This window comes from Pinus tabuliformis, chromosome 9 (genome assembly GCF_031772625.1).
Source record: "Pinus tabuliformis cultivar Carrire ecotype Pingquan chromosome 9, CPIR1, whole genome shotgun sequence".
NCBI lineage: Eukaryota > Viridiplantae > Streptophyta > Pinopsida > Pinales > Pinaceae > Pinus > Pinus tabuliformis.
The window spans coordinates 197,733,003-197,756,657 of NC_142307.1; the positions used below are offsets into that span (position 1 = coordinate 197,733,003).

General features: G+C 40.0%; 1 protein-coding gene across 1 annotated transcript in view; it reads left to right on the forward strand.

The window, feature by feature from the left end:
• The first annotated feature begins 393 nt into the window (after positions 1-393).
• LOC149147830 (lysine-specific demethylase REF6-like) overlaps positions 394-23,655 on the forward strand; it is a 96,146-nt gene continuing 72,884 nt past the window's right edge. Inside the window, exons 1-4 of the mRNA XM_089441194.1 lie at positions 394-2,444; positions 2,672-2,747; positions 2,993-3,063; positions 9,370-9,520. Of these exons, the coding sequence (XP_089297320.1) occupies positions 1,151-2,444; positions 2,672-2,747; positions 2,993-3,063; positions 9,370-9,520 (1,592 nt within the window). The 5' untranslated portion in view covers positions 394-1,150. The remainder of the gene's footprint in view (positions 2,445-2,671; positions 2,748-2,992; positions 3,064-9,369; positions 9,521-23,655) is intronic.

Below are 23,655 nucleotides of genomic sequence, written 5' to 3' on the forward strand. Positions count from 1 at the left end.
TTGGAAATTTAGGAACTCTAAACGTGGTTTCCTTTTGGTCAAAAATATGGACGACATGCTTTTGTATTTACCATACCGACCTTTCTGTCCACCTCAGTGTATGGAGAAAATGGTATGGTTTAGAATCTAGCGAGCGAGCTCAATATTTTTGGTGAACTTCTCTCTCTTTATAGCTCATGAACTTAATAATATTTTTTGTTATCGCTCTTTATAGCTAGTGAACTTATCAATATTTTTGTGACCTTATCGCTCTTTATTGCGCGAACTCCAGTGGAGCCGAGATTAGGGCTACGTAAACCTTTACAAATTACAAACAAATAATGTAATGTAATGTAATTTTAAAATGCGTTCAATTAGTAACACACGGATTCTCAGAAAGCACTCTTGGAGATCTATAGGATTGGGGCAAAAAACTTTTATTTATTGTATAAATAATCAAACGAATATTGGAACATTTTAAGGAAAGGAATCCATATATTCTGAGTCCAAGGGTAATTTAGAAACGCAGTCTACGTCTAGGGTGAAACTGACCTATTCGGAGTAATTTGTGTTTCATGATATAAATAGAAAAAGGAAACGGTAGTTCGATCAAGTGGTTTTCTTCTGGGTGTTTTGTTCTTTGGATTTTTTCCTCTGTTTTTATTTTTTATTTTTTATTTTTTGGGAATGGAAGGATGCCTTCTGAAGCCAGCGGAAGTTTTGTAGTGGTTGTGGCAGCCTTCTGTTTGATCTCTTAATTGTTTGTAAAGATTTGCAGGTTTCAAGTATTACCTAGTAAGGCCCTTTTCATTCTGATATCAGTCCCTTTTAATTCACTCGCGCATAATTTTTTTCCTCTTTTCGGGTTCCATCTGATTGACCCAGAAAATAAAAACACAAAATCAAGTCGACTGATACAACATTAGCGTGACCTTTTTCATTTAGCTTCCCCTATTTCAGCTTGTATAATTTTTCGTTTTCAGTTCTCCTGTAGGGTGTTCGATATAAAAGCAATGAATAATTAATGACGAGTAATGCAGACTAAAATAGGAGGTGCACTGTGTATTCGTGGTTCATTTTGGTTTTCAAGGATCTATTGAGGCCGTTGAGGTTACTTTTGAGTTAGTTGGTTCGCTTCTTCGTATAAAGTTGCCGTTTACTCGGTTTTAGGATGGGAGAGGGGCAAATAGCCCCTTGGCTGAAGGGGTTGCCCTTAGCTCCAGAGTATCGTCCCACAGAAGCTGAGTTCGCAGACCCAATTGGTTACATTTCGAAGATCGAGAGTGAAGCGAGTCAATATGGTATATGCAAGATTGTGCCTCCTCTGCCTAAGCCTCCAAAGAAACTTGTTATGTCGAACATTAACAGATCTTTAGTAGAGTCGCAGGATACTGCTCTAGCTAGCGTCCACGGCTCTTCTTCCTTCGCTGTTTCTCACAGCACGAGCACCATGCCAACGGCTTGCCCTGCTTCTCAGCTGGGTAATAATAAATATGAGAATTATCAGGTGAACAGTGGGGTTGATGGGGATGGTAAGGCGAAATTCACGACTCGTCATCAGCAATTAGGGTGGAATCCGAGGAAGTTAAGAGGACCCATGCAATCTATTGTGCAGAAACCGGTGTGGCAAAGTGGGGAAAGCTACACCCTTGAACAATTCGAAGCCAAGGCGAGGGCATTTTACCGGTCCCGTCTTGGCACGGCCAAGGAAGTTTCTCCTTTAGCAATTGAGACAATGTTTTGGAAGGCAGCTTCAGATAGGCCCATTTCGGTGGAGTATGCCAATGACATCCCTGGTACTGCTTTTGGTGAACCCAACGAAATTTTTACTTGTCCATCTCCTACCCATGGAAGGAAGGGAAAAATGGAGAGAGAGCTGCAGGCTGCTTTTAATAATCCAAATAAAGATGAAATCCATCGGACCATGCAAGAAACAAATCCCAGGGACAATAATAACACGGATTCTCAAAATGCCTTTGCCTTGAATGATGATGGTACAGATGATACTTATATTTGCAGGACCGGATCTCCTGAAATAGGTCTGGATACTGATAATGCAGAAGGTCTCATGCCTGTCAAGACAACATCAGCCAAGATGTATGACCATCAGGCAGACAGAATGACGACAAGGTCCAAACGTTTGGATGAAAATACTGACAGGGAAGTAGGGGGTGCTGGATGGAAACTCTCAAATAGTGCTTGGAATATGAGAATTGTTGCACGCTCACCCGGTTCTTTGATCTGTAACATGCCTGATGAGGTACCTGGGGTAACTTCTCCTATGGTTTACATTGGTATGTTGTTCAGTTGGTTTGCTTGGCATGTCGAGGACCATGAACTGCACAGCTTAAACTACTTACACACGGGCTCTCCTAAGACCTGGTATGCTGTTCCGGGAGATGCAGCATTATCATTAGAGGAAGTTATACGTGTTCAGGGTTATGGGGAGCATACTAGTCCTCTTGGTATGGTTCGTGTGCATTTTCAGGGTTTTTTTATTCATGTGATGGTACTATTATTTTAAGTAATTACCTTCGTTTTTACTGGTTAACTTTAGTGCCGTTATTGTACACTTCAATAACAACGAATATTATGACATTTTTGTTCTATATCTGTGGAAGGAAACCATATTCTTCATAAACATCCATAGATTGGTTCATTCTACTAACCAACTGTTTGTAGAAATGGTCAGCTGCGTTTGCAATTGTGGGTGAGAAGACAACTCTGATGTCCCCAGAAATACTGCTTCAGGCAGGGATTCCTTGTTGCAGTTGTTGTTTTGGTGTTAACCTTAAAAACTTGTAGTTGCTCACCTAGAGATTGAATTTTGCATTTTTTGGTTATTTGGATTTCAGTTTAAAATGCATATTTTTATATCAGAAGCTTATTATGTTGGGACTATTTTTTTTGGCATAATTTAGGAAAGAACCAGCTTTTTTTCTTACATTCATGCTTGCCAACAATGTTGATAGTGCCATGATATTTTCTTTATTTATAATTTGACTTGCATAACCAGGTTGGTGCAGAATCCAGGGGAATTTGTTGTCACCTTTCCAAGGGCATATCATTTAGGATTTAGCCATGGTAAGATATTTTATTTTTCTTTCTGCAATCCTCTATTTCTTGGAAGTTGGAATAATGAAATACAGGCATTAGAGGAATACACACAGTAAAAAAGTGAAAATAATTGTGTACAATCAAGTTTCAACTGCTGGCTACAAAGAAACGGTCAAAATGTGACACCGCTTCAGAATAACTGTATATAGTGGTTGATCTACTATCGTTGAACATATAATCTCTGCATACCTATTCTTCACCATGCATTTGTGTGCTTTGAACACAATTTCTACGTGGAGACTTTGCTCTTCAACCTGGCAATAACAGAAATGATTTTTTTTTTCAGACAAGACTGCAATGAGCATTTTTAAACATAAACTTCTGACCACTTGTTATATGCAGTTGTATATCTCCATATTGTTCAAAGAATGGGTTCTGTGATTGCGCAGTACAGTGTAAATGTTTTTGTAGTAGAGTTAATATCTGCAAAGGACATATACTGGTCCCCTCCTGTTTCACATATGCTATTGGATGGCCATGTCGAAATACCACCTGTCTCTTACCCTGAAACATTCACTTGTCTCCACTGTCCATACTACATACTTCTGAGACTGCCAAATCTCTAACTTACAGAGTTGTTATTTTTAACAAACTCTGAAATGGAAGAAACCAACTTCAAAAACTGAATGCCAAAATAAGCAATTGCCTCGTATATGTTTCTGTAGTTTCTTCTAGTGAACAATAATCAACATTTTCACTGTCTTTTGGAGTTCTCTTGCCTCCAATTATGATTTTTATCACTTGGCACTATCTCCCTATCTACAAAATACAGCAAATTCTTCCATCTCTATGGTTTCTCTGGTAACTTCTTGCCAGCCAAAATTTTCCTGTGGCTACCCTTGCAACTTTTCTTTGCTAACCCTGAACAAAATTCTCTTTGTTGTCCTCTATTTCCCTTCCAACAAATATCAATAAATTCTTCCCACTATGTGGCTTCCATGGCAACTGCTCTATGGCTTCACTGGAAAACTTCCCTGCTGCATAGCTTTCCTGGCAACCTTTACTTACAAGCGAAATTTTCTGTCCCTATGGTTACTATGGCAACATCTCTTCACTGATCTCCAACAAATCCGCTTCGTTGTCCTCTCTCCTTGTATTTTGGTCTCCCAGCCTAGTCGCTGCCTTCAAGCACCGATGTGTGCTTTCCAGTTCTGTCATACATGATCCACAACCATTTCTTCAACACAACTCCATATCTGATTTTTTTTTTTTACCAAAAGACAAATTCAGATTTTAAATAAGTTACTTTTTTTTCAACTTTCCAAACTCTTCCTATTATGATGTACAACACACCTACAAAATCTCCCTGCACTTAGTTCTCCTTCTGGACTTATCCTTATATGACCACTTGCTATAATACTCTGCTGTTTATAGTTGTTTTCTGTTGTCTGCCACAGCACCAACCTGGGCTGTTTTACCACAAATTTCTGCCTCGTTTATCTGTCTAGCGCACGAAAATATTCTACCCAAAACACCACATGAAAGAAATTCTGCTCTGCCAATTCATACACACTCCCACAAAAAAATTGCAATTCTGAAAGTATAGCTTACTACTATGCTTTTTGGGTTAATCCTGTTGTTCATTCATGTTAGCCTCCATACATGCATTTTGGGTGTTATTGTCTGCTGTTGAAGGGTTTCAAAATTTCAATGTGCCTCCTGTGCTTCATATGCAACTTTTGTTCACACAGGAGCTGCACCAACTTGCTTAAGTCTGCTCCTACACAATTTGGACGCACATTCTTGTTGGAAATACTTTGGGGGGGGTGAATCAGTATTTCTTTTCAATTGTTACTTTTACTAGTTAGATTACTTATATTTAGAACACAAAATGAACGATAGGAATAAATGCTTTTATTAATATAATCTTTACAATGAATCAAGTACAATGTATATAGGGCTTCAACCCTAGATGAAGACACCGATCTTCAAACTCCCAGTTTCCAACCTGTTGCCAAGCACCAACATGGACTTCTAAGGCTCCAACCTTGTCAATTCTGAGGCAACAACCTCAAGGGCTCCAACCCTATATCTGGTACAGGCTCCAACCTGGTTTCTTGAGGACTCCGATCCTCTAGGGCTCCAACCCTATCTTATCCAAGGCCCCAACCTTGAGTTTAGGAGCACCAACTCCAAAGACATCAATCTTATATTTGCCAAGCACCAACTTGGACTTTCCAAGGCAGCAACCTTGTCAATTCTGAGGCACCAACCCAAGGGCTCCAACCCTATAGCTTCACTTTGTCAAGGTATGTTTGGTTGTACTTCACAGCTCCCCAAGTCTTCTTCATTGAGCCCTGTCATTCTTCAGCTTCACTGTAGTCTCCTTGCTACATCATCAATGACAAACTTGATTTCTTCACATGAAGGTGTTTCCGCTGTCCTTCATGGTACCCAAAACAAAATTTCGAAGGTCACATCATGAGGGCCTTCAATAAATGCATCATGGTCTTCAATAATATCTCCAAGGCCAGCTTCTACAAGTTTTCCAAATATCTTCAAGTATCCTCCAAGGTATCTTCAATAGGCAGCTCTACAAGTGCGTTAAATATCAACTTCTACAAGTCTTCCAAATATCTTCAAGTATCCTCCAAGGTATCTTCAATACGCAGCTCTACGATTGCCTTCAATATCAACTTCTACAAGTCTTCCAAAAGATGTCAATGGGCTGCTCCTTCAACTGAGGTATGCTACTCCAAGGTTGTCTTCAGGAGTTGGTCTTAAGGATGTCTTCAATAGGGTGCTTCCAAATGAAGGTCTAATCAATACTCCTCAAACATTGATCTTCAAATAGGCTGGCAAAGCTCCAATCGAATTCTTCAAGGATGCCTGCGTGGCTCCTCTTAACACCCTCTATTCCTGCCTTCAAAAAAAGGAACAAATTCTGCTTCAATGAATTCTGAATATCTGTCCTCAAAGCAAACAGCTCTAAAGTGATGCGACGATTTGATCCATGTCCAAGTCTTCAAGGCTAAATCCAAGCCCTCTACAGGTCTGAATTATTAAATTGAGCCTCCAAAATGGATCCGAGCTCCACAGCAGACTATTCACACACTTGTCACAAATTCGAAATTGTAAAGCTTGTGATCAAGGTTTCTGTTTCTAAGAGTGAGTCTCCACAGGTGACTGAAGTCTGCAATAAATCCTGAGGCTTTATATCACTCCAACACTGCGGCAAAGCTTCTTCCTCTAGCTGCTGTACCTCGCTGGTCTGTTGGGCTGAATACCAACCCCTGTTCTCACCCAACAACACTCTGCTCACAAGGAACAGGCCTTGTCCAGTTACCTGTACCAAACCACAGCCCAAAACTGGGGTCAAAACAGGTCTCAAAAGATGACTGTACCCAAGTCCGAATTTAAAACAGTGCCACAGGACTAAATTACAGTTACAGGTCCGAGTTGGAAGAGATGCCCAAAAAGGTGATATCCTTAACTGTCCTCGGCCTCCAAAGGATTCACAGAACTGGTCTATGCCCACTGCAGCTTATCCACCACAGGTCTGAGGATTTAAAAGATGATTGTCTTAATGTATCACTGCACCACCGAAAACGATATTAGCCCAAAAGCAGTCGTCCTCGGCCTCCTATCCTCCTCTTGTTTCTTCTCTGAAATCTTGACCGGAAATTCTGTGTAAGAAATGAGGTCTGAAATTTTTATTTATAGTGGTTTTTGTCACTTGAACAAAAGGACACATCTCAGGAGGTAGGCTGACTTGAGCAGTAATCATAGGTCAGCTGGAAATTAAGTTAAAGATATATAACTTCAAAAATCAATTTCTCTTCAACCTATTAGGAGTTTGAGGGCAAGTAAGGGCTCGTTAGGAGGAGGAAAAAATCCTCTTTAAGATGGTGTAGGACTCATTGTGGAAAGATGCCTTGAAGGTGTCCAAAATAATTTTTCTTTGTGACTGCTCTTGAAATTTTTAGTGCAGAACAGCAAGGTCATTAGGGCTTCTCCATTGTTTGGGACAGCACAGCTTTTTCATGGCTTTGTCATAGGATCATAGAGTCATCATGTAGGAGTGTTGTCATCATGATAGTGTAGCATCACGCATCCAACAAAGTCATCATATATTAGTGCAGTGATATGTTATTAGCCATATGTCATTAGATCATCACAAGGAGAGCTTCTACATCAAGAGTCACTATGAGCATCAATAAGAAGGACTTCTTCATCAAGAGTAAGGACATCATCATGATTTCTAGGGCTTCTTCATCAAGAGCAAGGATACAAGAGGTTATAGTGTCTTCATGGTTAGTTCAAGGACATCTAGGACATTATGAACAATAGGCATCTAGGACAAGACTTCTTAGTGGCTTGACATCTTCATTCATGGTATCCTTGTCAAAGAAGAGTCTTGACATCATCATATGGAACCAGACATCTCAAGAATATTGACATCTCTGTCAATGCCATATTGACATCAATGACAACCTAGGTTAGCAATTCTTTAGACTGTCTCACTGTTTTTTCTGCTTGATGTGCCTGTGCCTGTCTTTTCAGTGTATAGGAGACATAAATTTGTGAGCTTGTGCCTGTCTGGGTAGGGCTTTCTCTTGCATCTACCTGTCAGTGTTTTAATTGTATGATGGTTTTGCATTATTGTGTCGTTGTCTTTCTCATGTGCTTATGTATGTTGGGTCTGTTTTGTTGGCCCTATGCGTTTACTTGCATGTTGTGCTGCTGTCAGAGGGTTTGAATGCATACAAGAGGTGGGTGCCATGCTGCTGCTACTCCGACTAAGACTCCATCTGCACAAATTTTCAAAAATTGTGAGCTTTCTTGTCTCACATGCATCAGTGTTTCTAGTTTTGAGACCTGCACAACTCTGCAGAGTGTTTAGTCATTCATATTTGTTGGGGATCTGTGCTACTTACAAGAGTTGTCCATTTGGAAGTGTCCAAATGTCCAATGCTCCTGTTGTCTGCATAAGGGAATATTGCTGGACTGTCAAACTGGATTTTTATTATTTAATTATTAGTGTACAGTGTACACTATAGTTGTTTTGGACATGGGAATTGTTTTTTGCTTGGGCAACCACCTTTATCTCTCCACATGTTGTTGGTCAGGTTGCTTCCTTCAGTCACATCGGTGCTGACTTTGTGTTTCTATGTTACATGGTTGATAAGCTTTCTCTCTCCCTGCTATATCTCAAATTTTACATCTTTTCTAAAGTTTTATAGCCTAGGTTGTTTGATATTCTTTTCATTCCTTTATATAAACTTTAAAGATGTGTTGACTTATCTTTTAATTTTCCATGGTTGTTGTTGTCAATGTGTCTCTTATGCTTTGTTATTCACTTCCATTCAAATCTGCTCCAATGTGTGCGAAATCCCTTTGCCCTGTTCCATGTTAGTATGCCCACATAGTCCTTTGGTCTCTTTTTCAATCAGACTTTGAATTAGCCGAGGGTTAGACTGGACTTGGATCAGGATTGGATCAGAGTCAGTTGATGACTTGATTTACTAAAAAATACATTAAATGTGAAAATGCTAGTTAAATTTCTTTACATCAATGTAAATTCAAACATTAGAGGCCAAATATACCAAGTCTGCTGATGTAGATACCATATAAAGTTGAATATAGCAAAAAATATTATACCAAGTATAACACATATTTGAAACAAAATACATGAACTAGGAGGCTCTAAATTGCCTCTAGAGTCCAAAAAACAAAATGTTACAAACTACATGATTAATCATCAAGCTCATCACCACTGCTGGGAATGTGATCCTCATCATATAAGATAGGATCATCCTCTAGCTCAGACTTAGTGGCCTCATAGGATTCATATTGGTGAAATGACTTGGTCATAGACTAGGTGATTACAATCATTTAAATCAGGAGAGAAGACCTCTGGCATGCTTTGCAATCATATATCTCTTTGGTATCACAAAAGTACACTTCCCATTCCTAAACAAGAGTGACAAATCTAGTTGGATAAACTAAAGGACAGATTGTGTTAAAGGACAAAGCTAAATAATACTTCATAAGCTTAATATTTACAAAAACATGGCAGCACAAATAGTTTCGAAGTTTGAGTGTAACTTGTCCATGAATTGTCTTCCTTGGAACGATAAGGATGCCTTAAGATGGTCCAAGCCGGCTAACTAATGGGATGGTCCATTTGATATTTATGAGATATTTTTTTGACACTTTGTGAATGTTCTTTGATTGCTGGCTTCTTGTTTCTCAAGAAGCAAGTTATAGTTTAAAGAATGTCTCTGTTCTTTATCTTATAAAGGTTTCTGATCTTCTTGTTTATATGAATAGGTTTTAATTGTGGAGAGGCAGCCAATTTTGCAACTCCATCTTGGCTTAAGGTGGCTAAAGAAGCTGCTGTTCGCAGGGCTGCCATGAACTATCTTCCTATGTTGTCTCATCAGCAGTTGCTGTATATGATTGCTCTGTCTTTCCCTTCAAGGTGTGTGCCTTTCTTTAACTCTAGAATTGGGAAACTGGGTTACCAGGACATGGATAATGGTAAAAGGATAAGTATGGATGTTGTACCTTATAGACACAAAAATATGGATTGGATAATTTTTTAAAATCTTGGGACCATATATTAGTTCTCTCACATAAATGGAAAGTATAAAATATTAGTTAGACTTGTTATAGATATATTATTGTTTGAATAATTGTGCTGAATAACTGTGGCATAAGAGATTAAGTATTGAGCAATATGAATTTAGTATTGAGCAATTTGAATTTAAACGATTTTTTTTTTAAGTAGATTGATGATCCATATTTTCATAATATATTTTAAGTTAAATAAACAAGGATGTATGAAATTTAGCCCATGAGTGATCACCTTAAAGCAAGGTTATTTGATTTAATCCTGGAACCAATGCACACAAGTCTGACTCTTTTTGGGTGCATATATATTGGGATTTGGTTGGAAATCATATTTGATCTGCACCTGGATGGATCTTCAAATTTTAGGTGCATATACCAAAGTGGAAAACAAACCCAAACGAAGTCCAGGTTTGGATGCCTTTCCCAAACTGGAAATGTGCTTGGCTATTTGCAATCCTTTTAATCTATTATTAAAAAAGACCAAAGAAACTGGATTATCGAAAGCTCACCTTCACGGGTCCATGGTGTCTGCCACCACTTAACTCTAAATTTCCCATCCCTCTTCCACCTTTTCTCCCTTACAAATGTTGAGATATCTTGGCCAATGATAATCTTGTTTGGTTGTGATGTTTGAGGAAGACTATAATTCCCAACAATGGGGTACAAAGAAGAATTTGTAGTTTTGTTTGCGAGGGGCAACATGGCTTCTTATAATTTTCTCAAGGTTACTTACCTATTCTTGTTAGTTTTTTAAAATTCTTATAGCTCTTCAATGATTCTTAAATATGGATTCATTTGCTTGAGTTGGTGTCTTATGAGTCATGTTGAGGTGGAAAGGTGCCTGTAGTTCTTTTGGAGAGCATAAATCAAAGGGCTAGGCCAATTCCCATTGGTTTATGATTGTAGAAGTTTGTTTATAAAGTTGAACTACTGAGGCAACAATGAATGAGAGGGAATTGCAAATGGTAGGGTTAATTTTATGTTGTCATCTACATTGGTTAATATTCTATAATGAATGACCATCTGCTTCATGAAGAATGTAACATTGGAGCTAAAACATATGAAACCATACATATAATAAAAGAATATTGATGGGTTTTAGAAAAGGTAAGATGTGGCTTTGGCATGATCTATGAGAAGAACCAAAACTCCTATGAGGAAAGGAAGACCAACCAATTGTAATCATAACTGACCCTTATTGTTGAAGAATCTCATAGGAGGTTAAACATAGAGCCACTTTGTAGGCTATTTAACATTGGGGGGGAGAGATAACAAAGTAGGCTATTTATTAATGATTAATGAAAGGCCACAAAAGCAGGTCAAAAGGACTAAAATGTACATGTAGTGTCAATACAAAGTGGCAGTGCGAAGGTATCCCCTAGAACAATGCAAAAAGTAGAAAATTAATAATGTCTAAGATCTAAGAGTCAAATGGAGTGGACTGCAAAATGTCTTGCTAAAGAAATGCTAGAAAGGAGAGTATAAGATAGGTGTCGATACAATAGAAGTGATATAAATTGAAAAGCTTTGGGAAGATGTAAAGGATGACTACAACTAGCAAGCATGAGTGAGGAGGATGAGAAGCGGGCTTGTTGTTGCAGTTATTAAGAACCATGTAAGGGCCATTACTATTAGGCTTGTTGTTGGAGTCGTTAAGAACTATGTAAGGGCCATTGCTATCAGGCTTCTTGTTGGAGTCATCAAGAACTATGTAAGGGCCATTGCACTCGCTGATGATATCCTTTGGGAGGAGGGATGCAGGCACAAATGTGGGGGAGCCACGCTCACCTAACGTTCGAGGGCAATGAGAAGAAAATTTTGATGGAAACTTGTGTAGTCCATTGGACTCAATGAGTAATATATTTGTAATGGGTAGCTTTACTATGGGTCGCTTGAAATTGGTCTATCTATTGGTATGAGGGTTTGTGGGTTGTGATTGTTAGCAACATGTCCTCATAGGTTTCAAAGAGGAAGTTGGTTAGTGTCATGGGTTAGAGAGATTGGAAGGGACATGAGTATCATTGATCTATGCTTGAAGATTTGCTGAATCTTTCATTATCATTTGTTGCCCTTGAAGACCTTTTGTCGAGGATTGACTTGTAAACATTGAGATTTTTGTTTGAAAACCTCTAGCAAGGCAATTTTGGTTGGGATAGCAAAACAAGGTCGAGAGGGAGCCTCTCGAATCCAACAAAAAATATATGGTATCTACCTCTGATCTTGTAATAAAGGGGGCACTTGAAAATGAGATGTGTAGATGTGCCTCTATCTTTGTCTCATGTAAGTGGGAAAGTTGGCAGATCTTTTTCAAACACTAAATATAGTGATTAGTCTTGATCTAGAGTTTATGAGATCCCACCCAAAACTACTCCATGGGATCTTGGGGGCATGCATCAAATCTTGATGTGTATGAGGGAAAACAAAAAGGCCATCCCTTAGAGCAAGACAATGCTTTATGTAAAAAACTATCTTTGAGCTAATACCCTCTAAAGGTGCTATCCAAGTGGTATGAATGTATTGTTTGTAAATAATAGCTTGATTCAACTTTTACTTAGCTAGCAGAAGAGTGCATGAAGTGAGTACTTAAAGGGTGTAAGATGCCTTGGATAGATAGCAGCCACCAATTGAAGAAGTTGGGAAAACCTCAGAGCACTAGCCATGAGCATACTAAAGTCGCTGACTAAGGCAATGGGCTTGGTAGAATGAAGTGCAAGTTAAGGAACTTGATCTCCCTCTTAGTGTTGAGTCTTCAAAGATTCAAACTCTGTGATTAAAATAGACTAGATGGGGGATGACCTCATGTATGAAGGGATGGGCTCCAAATTGTGTTGGAATAATTTGGTGGGAGATAGTACTCTTGCATCAGATGATTTGTCGTATGATGGTTTGGATCGTCTTTGCCCTAACTCAACCAATTTGGCATAAACTTGATCCTCAAATCTCTAAACCATAGAGGTTTGTGTTGAATTTTCTACAAGATGCATAGTAAAATACAATTTTCTGCTAGATAATTACTTCCTAATGATTTCCACACAGTATTATTATGCCTCTAATATCATTGAGCAGTTACACAATAGAAAATATCAATAATAAATGTAGCGAAAACAATAAGGATCAGAGAAAGACAACCATGCATAGTAGAGACAACAATTTTACCCTGGGAAACTCAACCTTGGGAGAAAACACAACAACTTTTCTTCTAGGAGAAATTATTCTTCAGCAAGGTTTACAAATTCAATTTATCTAGGAATCTGTGCCAAAATCCAAGTCAAAATACTAGTCAAGCATGGTCAAATTCCAACAAGTCAACACTAGTTAAATAGTCAAAGTGCTGCAAACTTCGACCCTGTGGTCCATGCAGTCAATATGTAGTCTGCTCCTATGGTCAAATCTGCACTACTATCAACTCTAGTTAATGTTCAAATTGATTTCTTGTTGAAACTCTAGTTGTTAAAATTGGCAATTAGGGCCAAAATCCATGTGGGTCATCTTATTTATGGTAGTTGATATTTTTCTTGGATCCTTCTCATTGAGAGGTGTAGGATTGATCTAAAGATCATCTAATTCCGATAAGTATTCATGGAGTTATAAATTAATATGTGTTATCAGACAATTCATCAAGTTCGACTAGCAACTAAATAACACCCACATGTGCTCAATGTTTTAGTATAAAAGGAGATGACTTGAGAGTCATTTCACACACACTTCTCTCTTGATTTCTCTCCACTTGTCTTGGGTTTTAGTGGAAGAGAAATCTAGGATTAGAAGCCCTAAACGCATTGCTAAGGAGGAAGCCCTAAACGCATTCCTATGGAGGAAGCCCTAAACACAGTTCTAAAGGGGATGCCCTAGCTGCAGTCCTAAGGAGGATGATCTAGCTCTCAACGCAGCTATGGAGGAGAGATCTAAACGCTATCCTAAAGAGGCCATGACACCTAGCCACAACCAAGGAAGGATCTATCTATGCTAATCTAAAGAAGACTCACACACGCAGTCAAGGAGTGTTAGGTGCTCTAGGTAATAAGGGATGGCACAACAATCCTATACACTATCCTAAGTGTTAGGTGCCCTAGGTAATAAGGGATGACACAACAATCCTATACACTATCCTAACCTGGCTGTTAGGGAGTGTTATCTCAAAATCAGGCCTTGGAAGGCTGCAAACCAAGAAGACTTCAAGTAACTATTTCAAACCAACTTTTGGCTGAGGCTTAGCCTCCTCAACCTGAGAGGGCTCTCTCAAAGGTTAATGATCTTGATAAAGATTAGATGGCTAACTCTATGAAACAAGTATGAAAAATATGAATGGTGGAAACACATTAAACAAAACTAACCATTGGGCTTATGGAGTCCACAACACCTCAATAAACAATAAACTCAACCTTACATGGAAGTCAGGGCATTCAGCGTTTAAATATTCAGAACATAAACTCATATGGGACACACAGTTTATGCATGTATACAGGAAGTCAGAGCACATTCAGTGAATTCTGAGTGATTATACATCCATACCACTGTAAGAATTAAGAAAAAGGACAACATCACATATTCTGAACATGAAAAACCCTTCATGAATCCTGAGAAGCAAAGTCAAGCATGTATTATTGAAAATGAGTCATACATATGCCAAATACAAGTTTTCCATAAAAATTTCCAACCCCTTGTACATCAGCTCTTCTGCTATATATAGAGCTCTTTACACAACTTAGATTCCTCCTCCAGCATGAGGGAAATTCGAATTCATCCTACTATGACACCTATTGATACTCAAAACTAACTATTAAATGCAAATAACACCTAACTAGCAGTCCTAGAGACCTAATACAACTAGGAGTGTAACTCCTTATTATGATTACAACAACCTTATCTAAACATTTAAAACATTATTTGACACCTAACACTCCATGAAGTCGAATTTGATGAAGCCTCCCACGTGGTCACCCAACTGCTGATGACAAACCCTAGACAAACCCTAGAAATTAGGGAACATGTTTCCCTGTTTTTAGGATTAGATACTTGAAAACTGGCACGTGGGACAGAGCCTTTATCTCTTCATCCATAACACATTTTACGAAACTGAAGGAGGTTTTTGTAGCCCATGTTGTCCAGAACAAAAACCTCTCCTGGTTTTTTAAAACATTCCTCCAGCTGTCCAGAAACTGTCCTTGAAAAACACGTGTTAAACAGGAAAAATCCGTTTTCTGAAATTAGGGTTTCAATGAAAGCTTAGTATCTCCCAACTGAAAACACATATGAATAAAGTGAGATAGGTTATTGTAGCTGGAGAGTTTATGAAGATAAACCTCCCTCAGAATTCCAAAATACATCTTCCTGTAACCAGAAACTGATCTTGAAAAAGACTGCTAAAACCAGAAGACAAAGCTTGACTTTCAGCAGTTTCGTAGCGCAAGTTTAACCATAAATTTCTCTCACCTCAGAATGAATTTGAAGAAACTGAAAGAGGTTTTTGTAGTGCAGCATGTTAGGAAGAAAAGCCTCTTTCAGTTTGCAAAATTAAGTTCTCAGCTGCTCAGGAAAGCTTTTGGAAATTTACTAGTAAAAGCCGAAAACAGAGTTTTTCTGCTAAAACAGGCTGCTACAGGGGTTTCGTAGCGCGCTGCGAAAACTCCTAGTTCAGTGATTTCGAAGCTAGTTTGAAAATTTCCCCAAAGTAATGTGAGATATGACTTCCAAACTCATGGTGAGGCTTCTAGGACATGGAATGAGTGTTAAGATTAGGTATGTTCTATGCTAGAGCAATTTATTTAATTTTCACAGTTAGCAATCACATCACCATTACGATAAACTGCAGATAGAACATAAATATAAAACGCAGAAGACAAGCCAAGACAAGAGGACACAAGATATGGCGCGAGCCAGGGACAAACCCCACAATGTGTGGGGAAACCCTTTGATCAAATCTTCTTTTATCTTCATAGTTCAGCAGAGAAAGAGAGAGAGAGAGAGAGTACAATTACAATAGAAGTCAACACTTTGACTTGTCTAGATCTAAGCATAGATCATCTTCTATAACAATGAGATCAGTTGAAGACATTTTGCTTCAACTGATTCTCCAAGGTGACTCCTTCACCTATCATCGTGCTGCATCTGGTTCTCTTGCTGTACCACTCATACTGCACCATACTTCACTAATCACGTTGCTCATGTCCATGATCTTATCCATCATCATGCTGCCCTTCATTTCCATGATCTCATGCTGCCCATGTCCATGATCTTATTGCTTCATGTTACCCATGCATCAAATCAAGCTTCATGTTGCCCATGCATCATATCAAGCTTCATGCTGCCCATGCATCAAATCAAGCTTCATGCTGCCCATGCATCATATCAAGCTTCATGTTGCCCATGCATCATATCAAGCTTCATGCTGCCCATGCATCATATCAACACTGCTCAGCAAATATATACCCATGTTTGTCCACCTGTGTATATATATTCATGAAGTCACCTGCGTGTATATATTCATGAATCCACCTGTGTATGTATATTTATGAAGTCTACCTGCGTATATATATTCATGAAGTTACCTGCGTGTATATATATCATGAATCCACCTGTGTATGTATATTCATGAAGTCTACCTGCGTATATATATTCATGAAGTTACCTGCGTGTATATATATCATGAATCCACCTGTGTATGTATATTCATGAAGTCACCTAGGTGTCCACCTGCATATATATATACATGAAGTCCACCTGCCTATATATATTCATGAAGTCACCTGTGTGTATATATATCCAAGAATCCACCTACGTATATGTTTTCCCAGTGTATTGATTGTCCAACATTTCCAGCGTATACCTGTATGTAGATTCCAGAAACTCAAGTTTTGTTCCTCTAACCTACAGGCTTCATATATATTAGTTGCAGCTAACAGCGTTCCATAATGTCCTTCCATTATAGCGTATAACTGTACGTGGATTTCAGAGAGCATATTATATGACTGCGTTCTACAGCGTGAACCACGCTACCAGATCTAGGGCTTGCGTGATATATATGTGTCCACGCATCTTTGCCTGCGTCCTGACTGCGTTCCAATAATTCCCTGTATTATATGACAGCGTTCCAAGTGCGTGGTCTCCACATGTTTTTTCAAAACGTATTTCTTTGCTGTGTTAATATGCCAGCGTATAGGAATATATATATGTGACATGACCTGTGCATTAGAGTTGTGACCGGTATACGTGACCTTCATTAATTGCGTGTAATCCTTTTCAGCTGTTCTATATACCTGACTGCGGCTTGGCTTCATATACCTTGGATCTCTTCGGCCCACTGATCTATGACTCCTTAACTCCTATTGACTGCGGCTTACTGCGACTGTTCTTTGTTCCTTTGAGACTGCGGTTTATTGCGGTTGTTCTTTGTTCCTTTGAGACTGCGGTTTATTGCGGCTGTTCTTTGTTCCTTTGAGACTGCGGCTAGGTGACAGATAGATCTTCTGACCTGCGTATTAATATTTATGCATCTGAGAACATTACAACCTTTATTGACTGCGGCTCTTTCTACTGCAGCTAGGGCATCCAACGTATTCTCTTTTGTGTCTTCTCCTTCTCCAAAAACCCAAGACGTGGAGAGGAGGAGTTCACATGGAGAATGTGCTACAAATGACATCAAATCCTCTCTTATTTATACCAAAGATGTAGAGGTTGAATAGACACGTCGGTTGGGCTTCTAGAGCCTACATAAGTGCTGGTCGGCTTGATAATAATTACATAAACAAAATAAATTCATATCTCCATAAATACTTATCGAAATCGGATGATCTTTGGATCAATCCTACACCTCTCGACGAGAGGGATCCAATAAAAATATCAGTTGCCAAAAATAAGCTAACCCACATGGAGTTTGGCCCTAGTTGCCAATTTAACAATGAGGCTGTCAAACTTTGATGGAAAAGAGATATGACCTTGAAAGACTTCTAACCTTATGACCTAACCCTAAAACATAAAAATGACTTGACCATGACTAGACCATGACTGATACAAGAATTGAGAAACCATGTAAGTTGTCCAAACTTTTTAAGGAAGTTTTACAGTGATAACGGGGAGGCCGAGGAAATTCTGGACAGCATGATTTGGAGAAGACATAAGAAGGAGAACTCACATTTTGGAGAGGAAATCTTATGTTCAAGCCACAGGTTAGTAGGCACCTCAACAAAGGAGAAAAGGCTAGGTCTGTAGCCTTTTCATGACTGTTTTGAGGGCTACACAATCAAGCAAGAGGGCTGAGTTGTGTAAGGGAGATCTGGGCTACTTGTGACGAGTTTGAGGGTTGTCTAACTGTGATCTAGGGCAACGGCTGCTACAGCAAGAGACCGAGGCTTGTTCTAAAGTAATTAGAGGGCTAGTTGGAGAGTCTTGGGGCTAGGAATTAGCCTTAAGGACAACGTGTTGGAGCAACAAGCTTAGAAGGGAAGACCACAATTGTAGGAGGCCTTAGGAGCTGATTGGAGGGGTCTAACAAGGACTGTTAGGAAGCCCTAACCAGTTTGCTGCAAACATATTAGACCTCAATACAATGAGCTAAGGCATGTTGTCTATGACATCTCTTGCAGGTGTTGGATTCTAGATGAGGATCAGTTTGAACCAGATTGTTGGGCAGTCTGTGGGAGCCAAATTGGTGGTTGTACATAGTGGTGTGGTACATGGGTATTTAGTGCAACAAATTCATGCTGCTGCTATGGTATGACAAAGCACAACGGGACAACCATGACATTGTGCAGCAATGGCACAATGGGACAACAATGACATTGTGCAGCAGTGGCAAAATGAGACAACCATGACATTGTGCAGCAGTGGCACAATGGGACAACAATGACATTGTGCAGCAGTGGCAAAATGAGACAACCATGACATTGTGCAGCAGTGGCACAATGGGACAACAAGCATGTGAAGCATGGTGCAACACGATGAGGTGCAACATGATGATGAGATGCAGCACAATGATAGGTGAGGGAGTCACCTTGGAGAATCAGTTGAAGCGATCTCATGTATCATCTTGTTAGAGATGATCTATGCTCTTATCTAGATAAGTCAAAGTGTTGACTGCTGTTGTAAATGTACTATCTCTCTCTTTCTGCTGAACTATTAAAGAACTTATAAGAAGAATTGATCAAGGGTTTCTCCACATTGGGGTTTGTCCCTGGCTAGCGCCTCATCTTGTGTCCTCTTGTCTTGGCTTATCTTCAACGATTTATGTTTATGTTCTATCTGTAGTTTACTTTAATGTTGATGTGATTGCTAATTTGGAAAAGGTATTGAGCTAACTGTGAAAAGTTAAATAAATTGCTCTAAGCATAGAACATACCTAAACTTAACATGGTATCAGAGCTGAGGTGAAGACAATGCCCAATCAAAAGTGAAAGAGCAATCATCGAAGATAGTTGGGAAAGGACAAAAGGATCAATGGATTCCTCAGCCCACCTCAAATTCACCAAGGGTGAAATTGAAGCAGAGAATATTATCAGAATGGCACAACGAAAGCTTTTGATGACCTACTTGAAATATCACTTTATTGGGAAGTCCAGATCTAAGGGTGGAAGGAAAGGCAGATGCCTTGATTGTAATAAGCTCGACCATTATGTGAAGGAGTGTCCGAATGGTAGGGACACATCACTTGATGAAGATAATAATCATTCTAGGGACATCTTCAATGATCAGAGGAATGACAAGTAATGCAGGTCATCAAGGAAAAGACCGACTCTTCAAAGGAAGCAAGGAACCCCAGGTATGAAGAATCAAATGTTGTTTTTGATAAGATAAAGAAGCGTTATCTTGTATTGGCCCTCTCCTTCAGATTCCTTGGGAATCTGGCTTATTGATTGTAGTGCTTCAAGGCACTTCATCGGATAGGAGGGTGCTCTCTAATTTAGTAGAGATGGAAACAATCGTGGGATTATACTTGGAGCTAATGCCACCTATCCCAGAAAGGGTGTAGGAAATATTACCCCTCAACTGAATGAGGGTAACTTTTATGTACCTGATCGCAAGAAGAGAACCTAGTGTCCATTTCGGCAATGGAAGTCAAAGGTTTCAGGGTGGCATTTATTGATGGAAACGTATGTGTTTGAAAATGCAATTTTTCAAAGATGCTTTTGAGTTCAGGGTTGTATCAAGTTGCAGGAAGTCCATTGGGGACCATGTCAGTTGTCACATCTCATATATAACACCGAAGGTCTACTTATTATGGGACCCTACCCGATGTGAGTCAAATGGTGACCGGGATGCCTGAATTCAAGAAGAGCATGAAGGTACATGTATGAGATGTACTGAAGGAAAATCTTGTCCACAGGTTTGGAACAACCCGAGGGGTTGAGATTCATGATAGGGAATCTCATGTGTGCAAGTGGAAGAATGCCCTCTACGGGTTGAAGCAAAACACCCCGGGCGTAGTATGAGAGGATTGATAGCTGTCTGATGAAGCTAAGATTCACTAAGAGTGAAGTCGATCCAAACAATTGCTCGAAGGTTGTGGATGATAGACCTCTCATACCGACACCTTCTGAGGATGACCTATTTTTGACAGATGCAAACCCTCTCATTTGTAGAAGTAAGAGGGAGTTGGATTCCGGATGTGGAACGGTAAACTGCAAGCTCATGACTACCTCGAGGATCTTAACTTTCAGAAGTTATATGGTAGTGATGCCGGACCAGATTTGGGAAATACCTCTGAGTTTCATAAACTCATTCACGTTGATGTTCTTGGTGAACTTCTGTCCGGACATATGATTTGCAGTTAGTATGATGAGCTCATATATGGTTAAGCCTCACTGGATTGGTGCCAAGAATCTTTTGAGATATCTTTAGGGCACAATCTCTCATGGATTGAGATACACTGCCAAAAATGTGAAGCTGCATGATTATTCGAATGCTGACTGGGCAGGTAGTGTGGAGGATCGCAAGAGCACTTCTGAGTGCTGGTTCTCTTTGGTTTCTATTCGATATCCTGGATGAGCAGGAAGCAGAAGTCGGTTGCTATAAGCAGCGTTGAGACCAAATACATAGCTACGAGTATGATCTCGTGTGAAGCTACTTGGTTGTGGAAGCTCTTCAGTGAGCTATTTGTACACATGATGGATACCACAAATAGCTCCAACATATTCCTGTATTCTATGATTACTCCAACATATAGACATCAGATACTACCTTATTTGGGATATGGTACGTCGATGAGCGAGGAGGCTCTGTCGCAATGAGACTGATGTATAGGTTGTAGACATTCTGTCAAAGCCCTAGGGAAAGGTCAAATTTGTGACTTTCCCGAACGACTTGGAGTTGTTGAGAGCCCTTCTTATAAGGGTCTTGCATGATGCATGCATTGAGCTCTGGGAGCTTCGGGGGGCTTGGGGTACTGCTTGGAGCAACAAGCGACCATAGGGCGACTCACCCTCCCCTAATGGTGCGCTGTGTACAGGGTGAATGGCTCAGCCTTCCCCTGTGATACGCTGAGGCGACTTAGGGATAGGATGAATGGTTCTCCTGTCGAGGCATCCTATCCATGCAGTCTAGGACTCATGAGAAGTACCTATCGTCTGGCCAATGAGCAGGGAAATGGGGTTTAGGGACCATATTAGTATTATCGATGGATGCATCATTGTATCTACCGTACTCCCTATGCTAGGATGACCTCCATTGATCTGGGATCAGTATGAGTGGTTTGAGACACTCTCTTGTGATATTGATCTGGGATCAATAAAACCGACTTCGGGCCAGTAGAGAATGGTATGAGACATTCTCGATCAATTCTTCTTCTTAATGGTTCAGCAGAGCAGAGCAGAGCAGTGTACGGCACTGATGACAAAGATAGTACAATCAGACATATGGATCAGCAGGTGGAGTTCTCCCTAGTTGGGAGGGAGTGTTAAAATTGGCAACTAGGGACAAATTCCATGTGGGTCATGTTATTTATGGCAGCTGATATTTTTCTTGGATCCCTCTCATCGAGAGGTGTATGATTGATCTAAAGATCATCCAATTTCGATAAGTATTCATGGAGTTATGAATTTATTTGTGTTATAAGACAATTCGTCAAGGTGGGCTAGCAACTAAATAACACCCACATGTGCTCAACGTTTTAGTATAAAAGGAGATGACTTGAGAGTCATTTCACACACACTTCTCTCTTGATTTCTCTCCACTTGTCTTGGGTTTTAGTGGAGGAGAAATCTAGGAGTAGAAGCCATAAATGCAATCCTAAGGAGGAAGCCCTAAACACAGTTCTAAAGTGGATGCCCTAGCCGCAGTCCTAAGGAGGATGATCTAGCTCTCAACACAGCTATGGAGGAGAGATATAAACACTGTCCTAAAGAGGTCGTGACACCTAGCCACAACCAAGGAAGGATCTATCTATGCTAATCTATAGAAGACTCACACACGCAGTCAAGGAGGGCTAGGTGTCCTAGGTAATAAGGGATGACACATCAATCCTATACGTTGTCCTAACCTGGTTGTTAGGGAGGTTGAGGAAATTCTGGACAACGTGATTTGTAGAAGACATAAGAAGGAGAACTCGCATTTTGGAGAGGAGATCTTATGTTCAGGCCGTAGGTTAGTAGGCACCTCAGCGAAGGAGAAAAGGCTAGGTCTGTAGCTTTTTCATGACTGTTTTGAGGGCTACACAACCAAACAGGAGGTTTGAGTTGTGTAAGGGAGATTTGGGCTACTTGTGACAAGTTTGAGGGTTGTCTTCCTGTGATCTAGTGCAACGGCTGCTATAGCAAGAGACTGAGGCCTGTTCTGAAGTAATCAGAGGGCTAGTTGGAGAGTCTTGGGGCTAGGAATTAGCCTTAAGGACAACGTGTTGGAGCAGCAAGCTTAGAAGGGAAGACCGCAGTTGTAGGAGGCCTTGGGAGCTGATTGGAGCGCTGTTAGGAAGCCCTAAACAGTTTGCTGCAAACATATCAGACCTCAATACAGTGAGCTAAGGCATGTTGTCTATGACATCTCTTGCAGGTGTTGGATTCTAGATGAGGATTAGTTTGAACCAGATTATTGGGCAGTTTGTGGGAGCCAAATTGTTGGCTGTACATAGTGGTATGGTACATGGGTATTTAGTGTAGCAAATTCATGGTGCTGCTATGGTATGGAAAAGCACAACGAGACAACCATGACATTGTGCAGCAGTGGCACAATGGGACACCAATGACATTGTGCAGCAGTGGCACAATGGGACAACCATGACATTGTGCAGCAGTGGCACAATGGGACAACAATGACATTGTGCAGCAATGGCACAACGGGACAACCATGACATTGTGCAGCAATGTCTCAATGGGATAGCAAGCATGTGCAGCACGATGAGGTGCAACGTGATGACGAGATGCAGCACGATGAGGTGCAGCATGATGACGATATGCAACACAATGATAGGTGAATGAGTCACCTTGGAGAATCAGTTGAAGCATCATGTCTTCAACTGATCTCATGTATCATCTTGTTAGAGATGATCTATGCTCTTATCTAGATAAGTCAAAGTGTTGACTTCTGTTGTAAATTTACTATCTCTCTCTCTCTATGTTGAACTATTGAAGAACATATAAGAAGAATTGATCAAGGGTTTCCCCACATTGGGGTTTGTCCCTGGCTAGCGCCACATCTTGTGTCCTCTTGTCTTGGCTTGTCTTCAACGATTTATGTTTATGTTCTATTTGCAGTTTATTTTAATGATGATGTGATTACTAATCTGGAAAAGATATTGAGGTTACTGTGAAAATTTAAATAAATTGCTCTAGGCATAGAACATACCTAAACTTAACACTAGTCAACATGGCCTCTTTCTGTCACACATGCGACTGCACTAGAAGAGAGAAGATGTTTATTGATGATGAAAATGAAGTGTCACATCGTACACACACACACACACACACACACACACACACACACACTAGGCCCAAGGGACACACCCTTTCATGTGGCTAGGCCGACTTGTCTTCTTGGGCCGACTTGATGCGCCAAAAA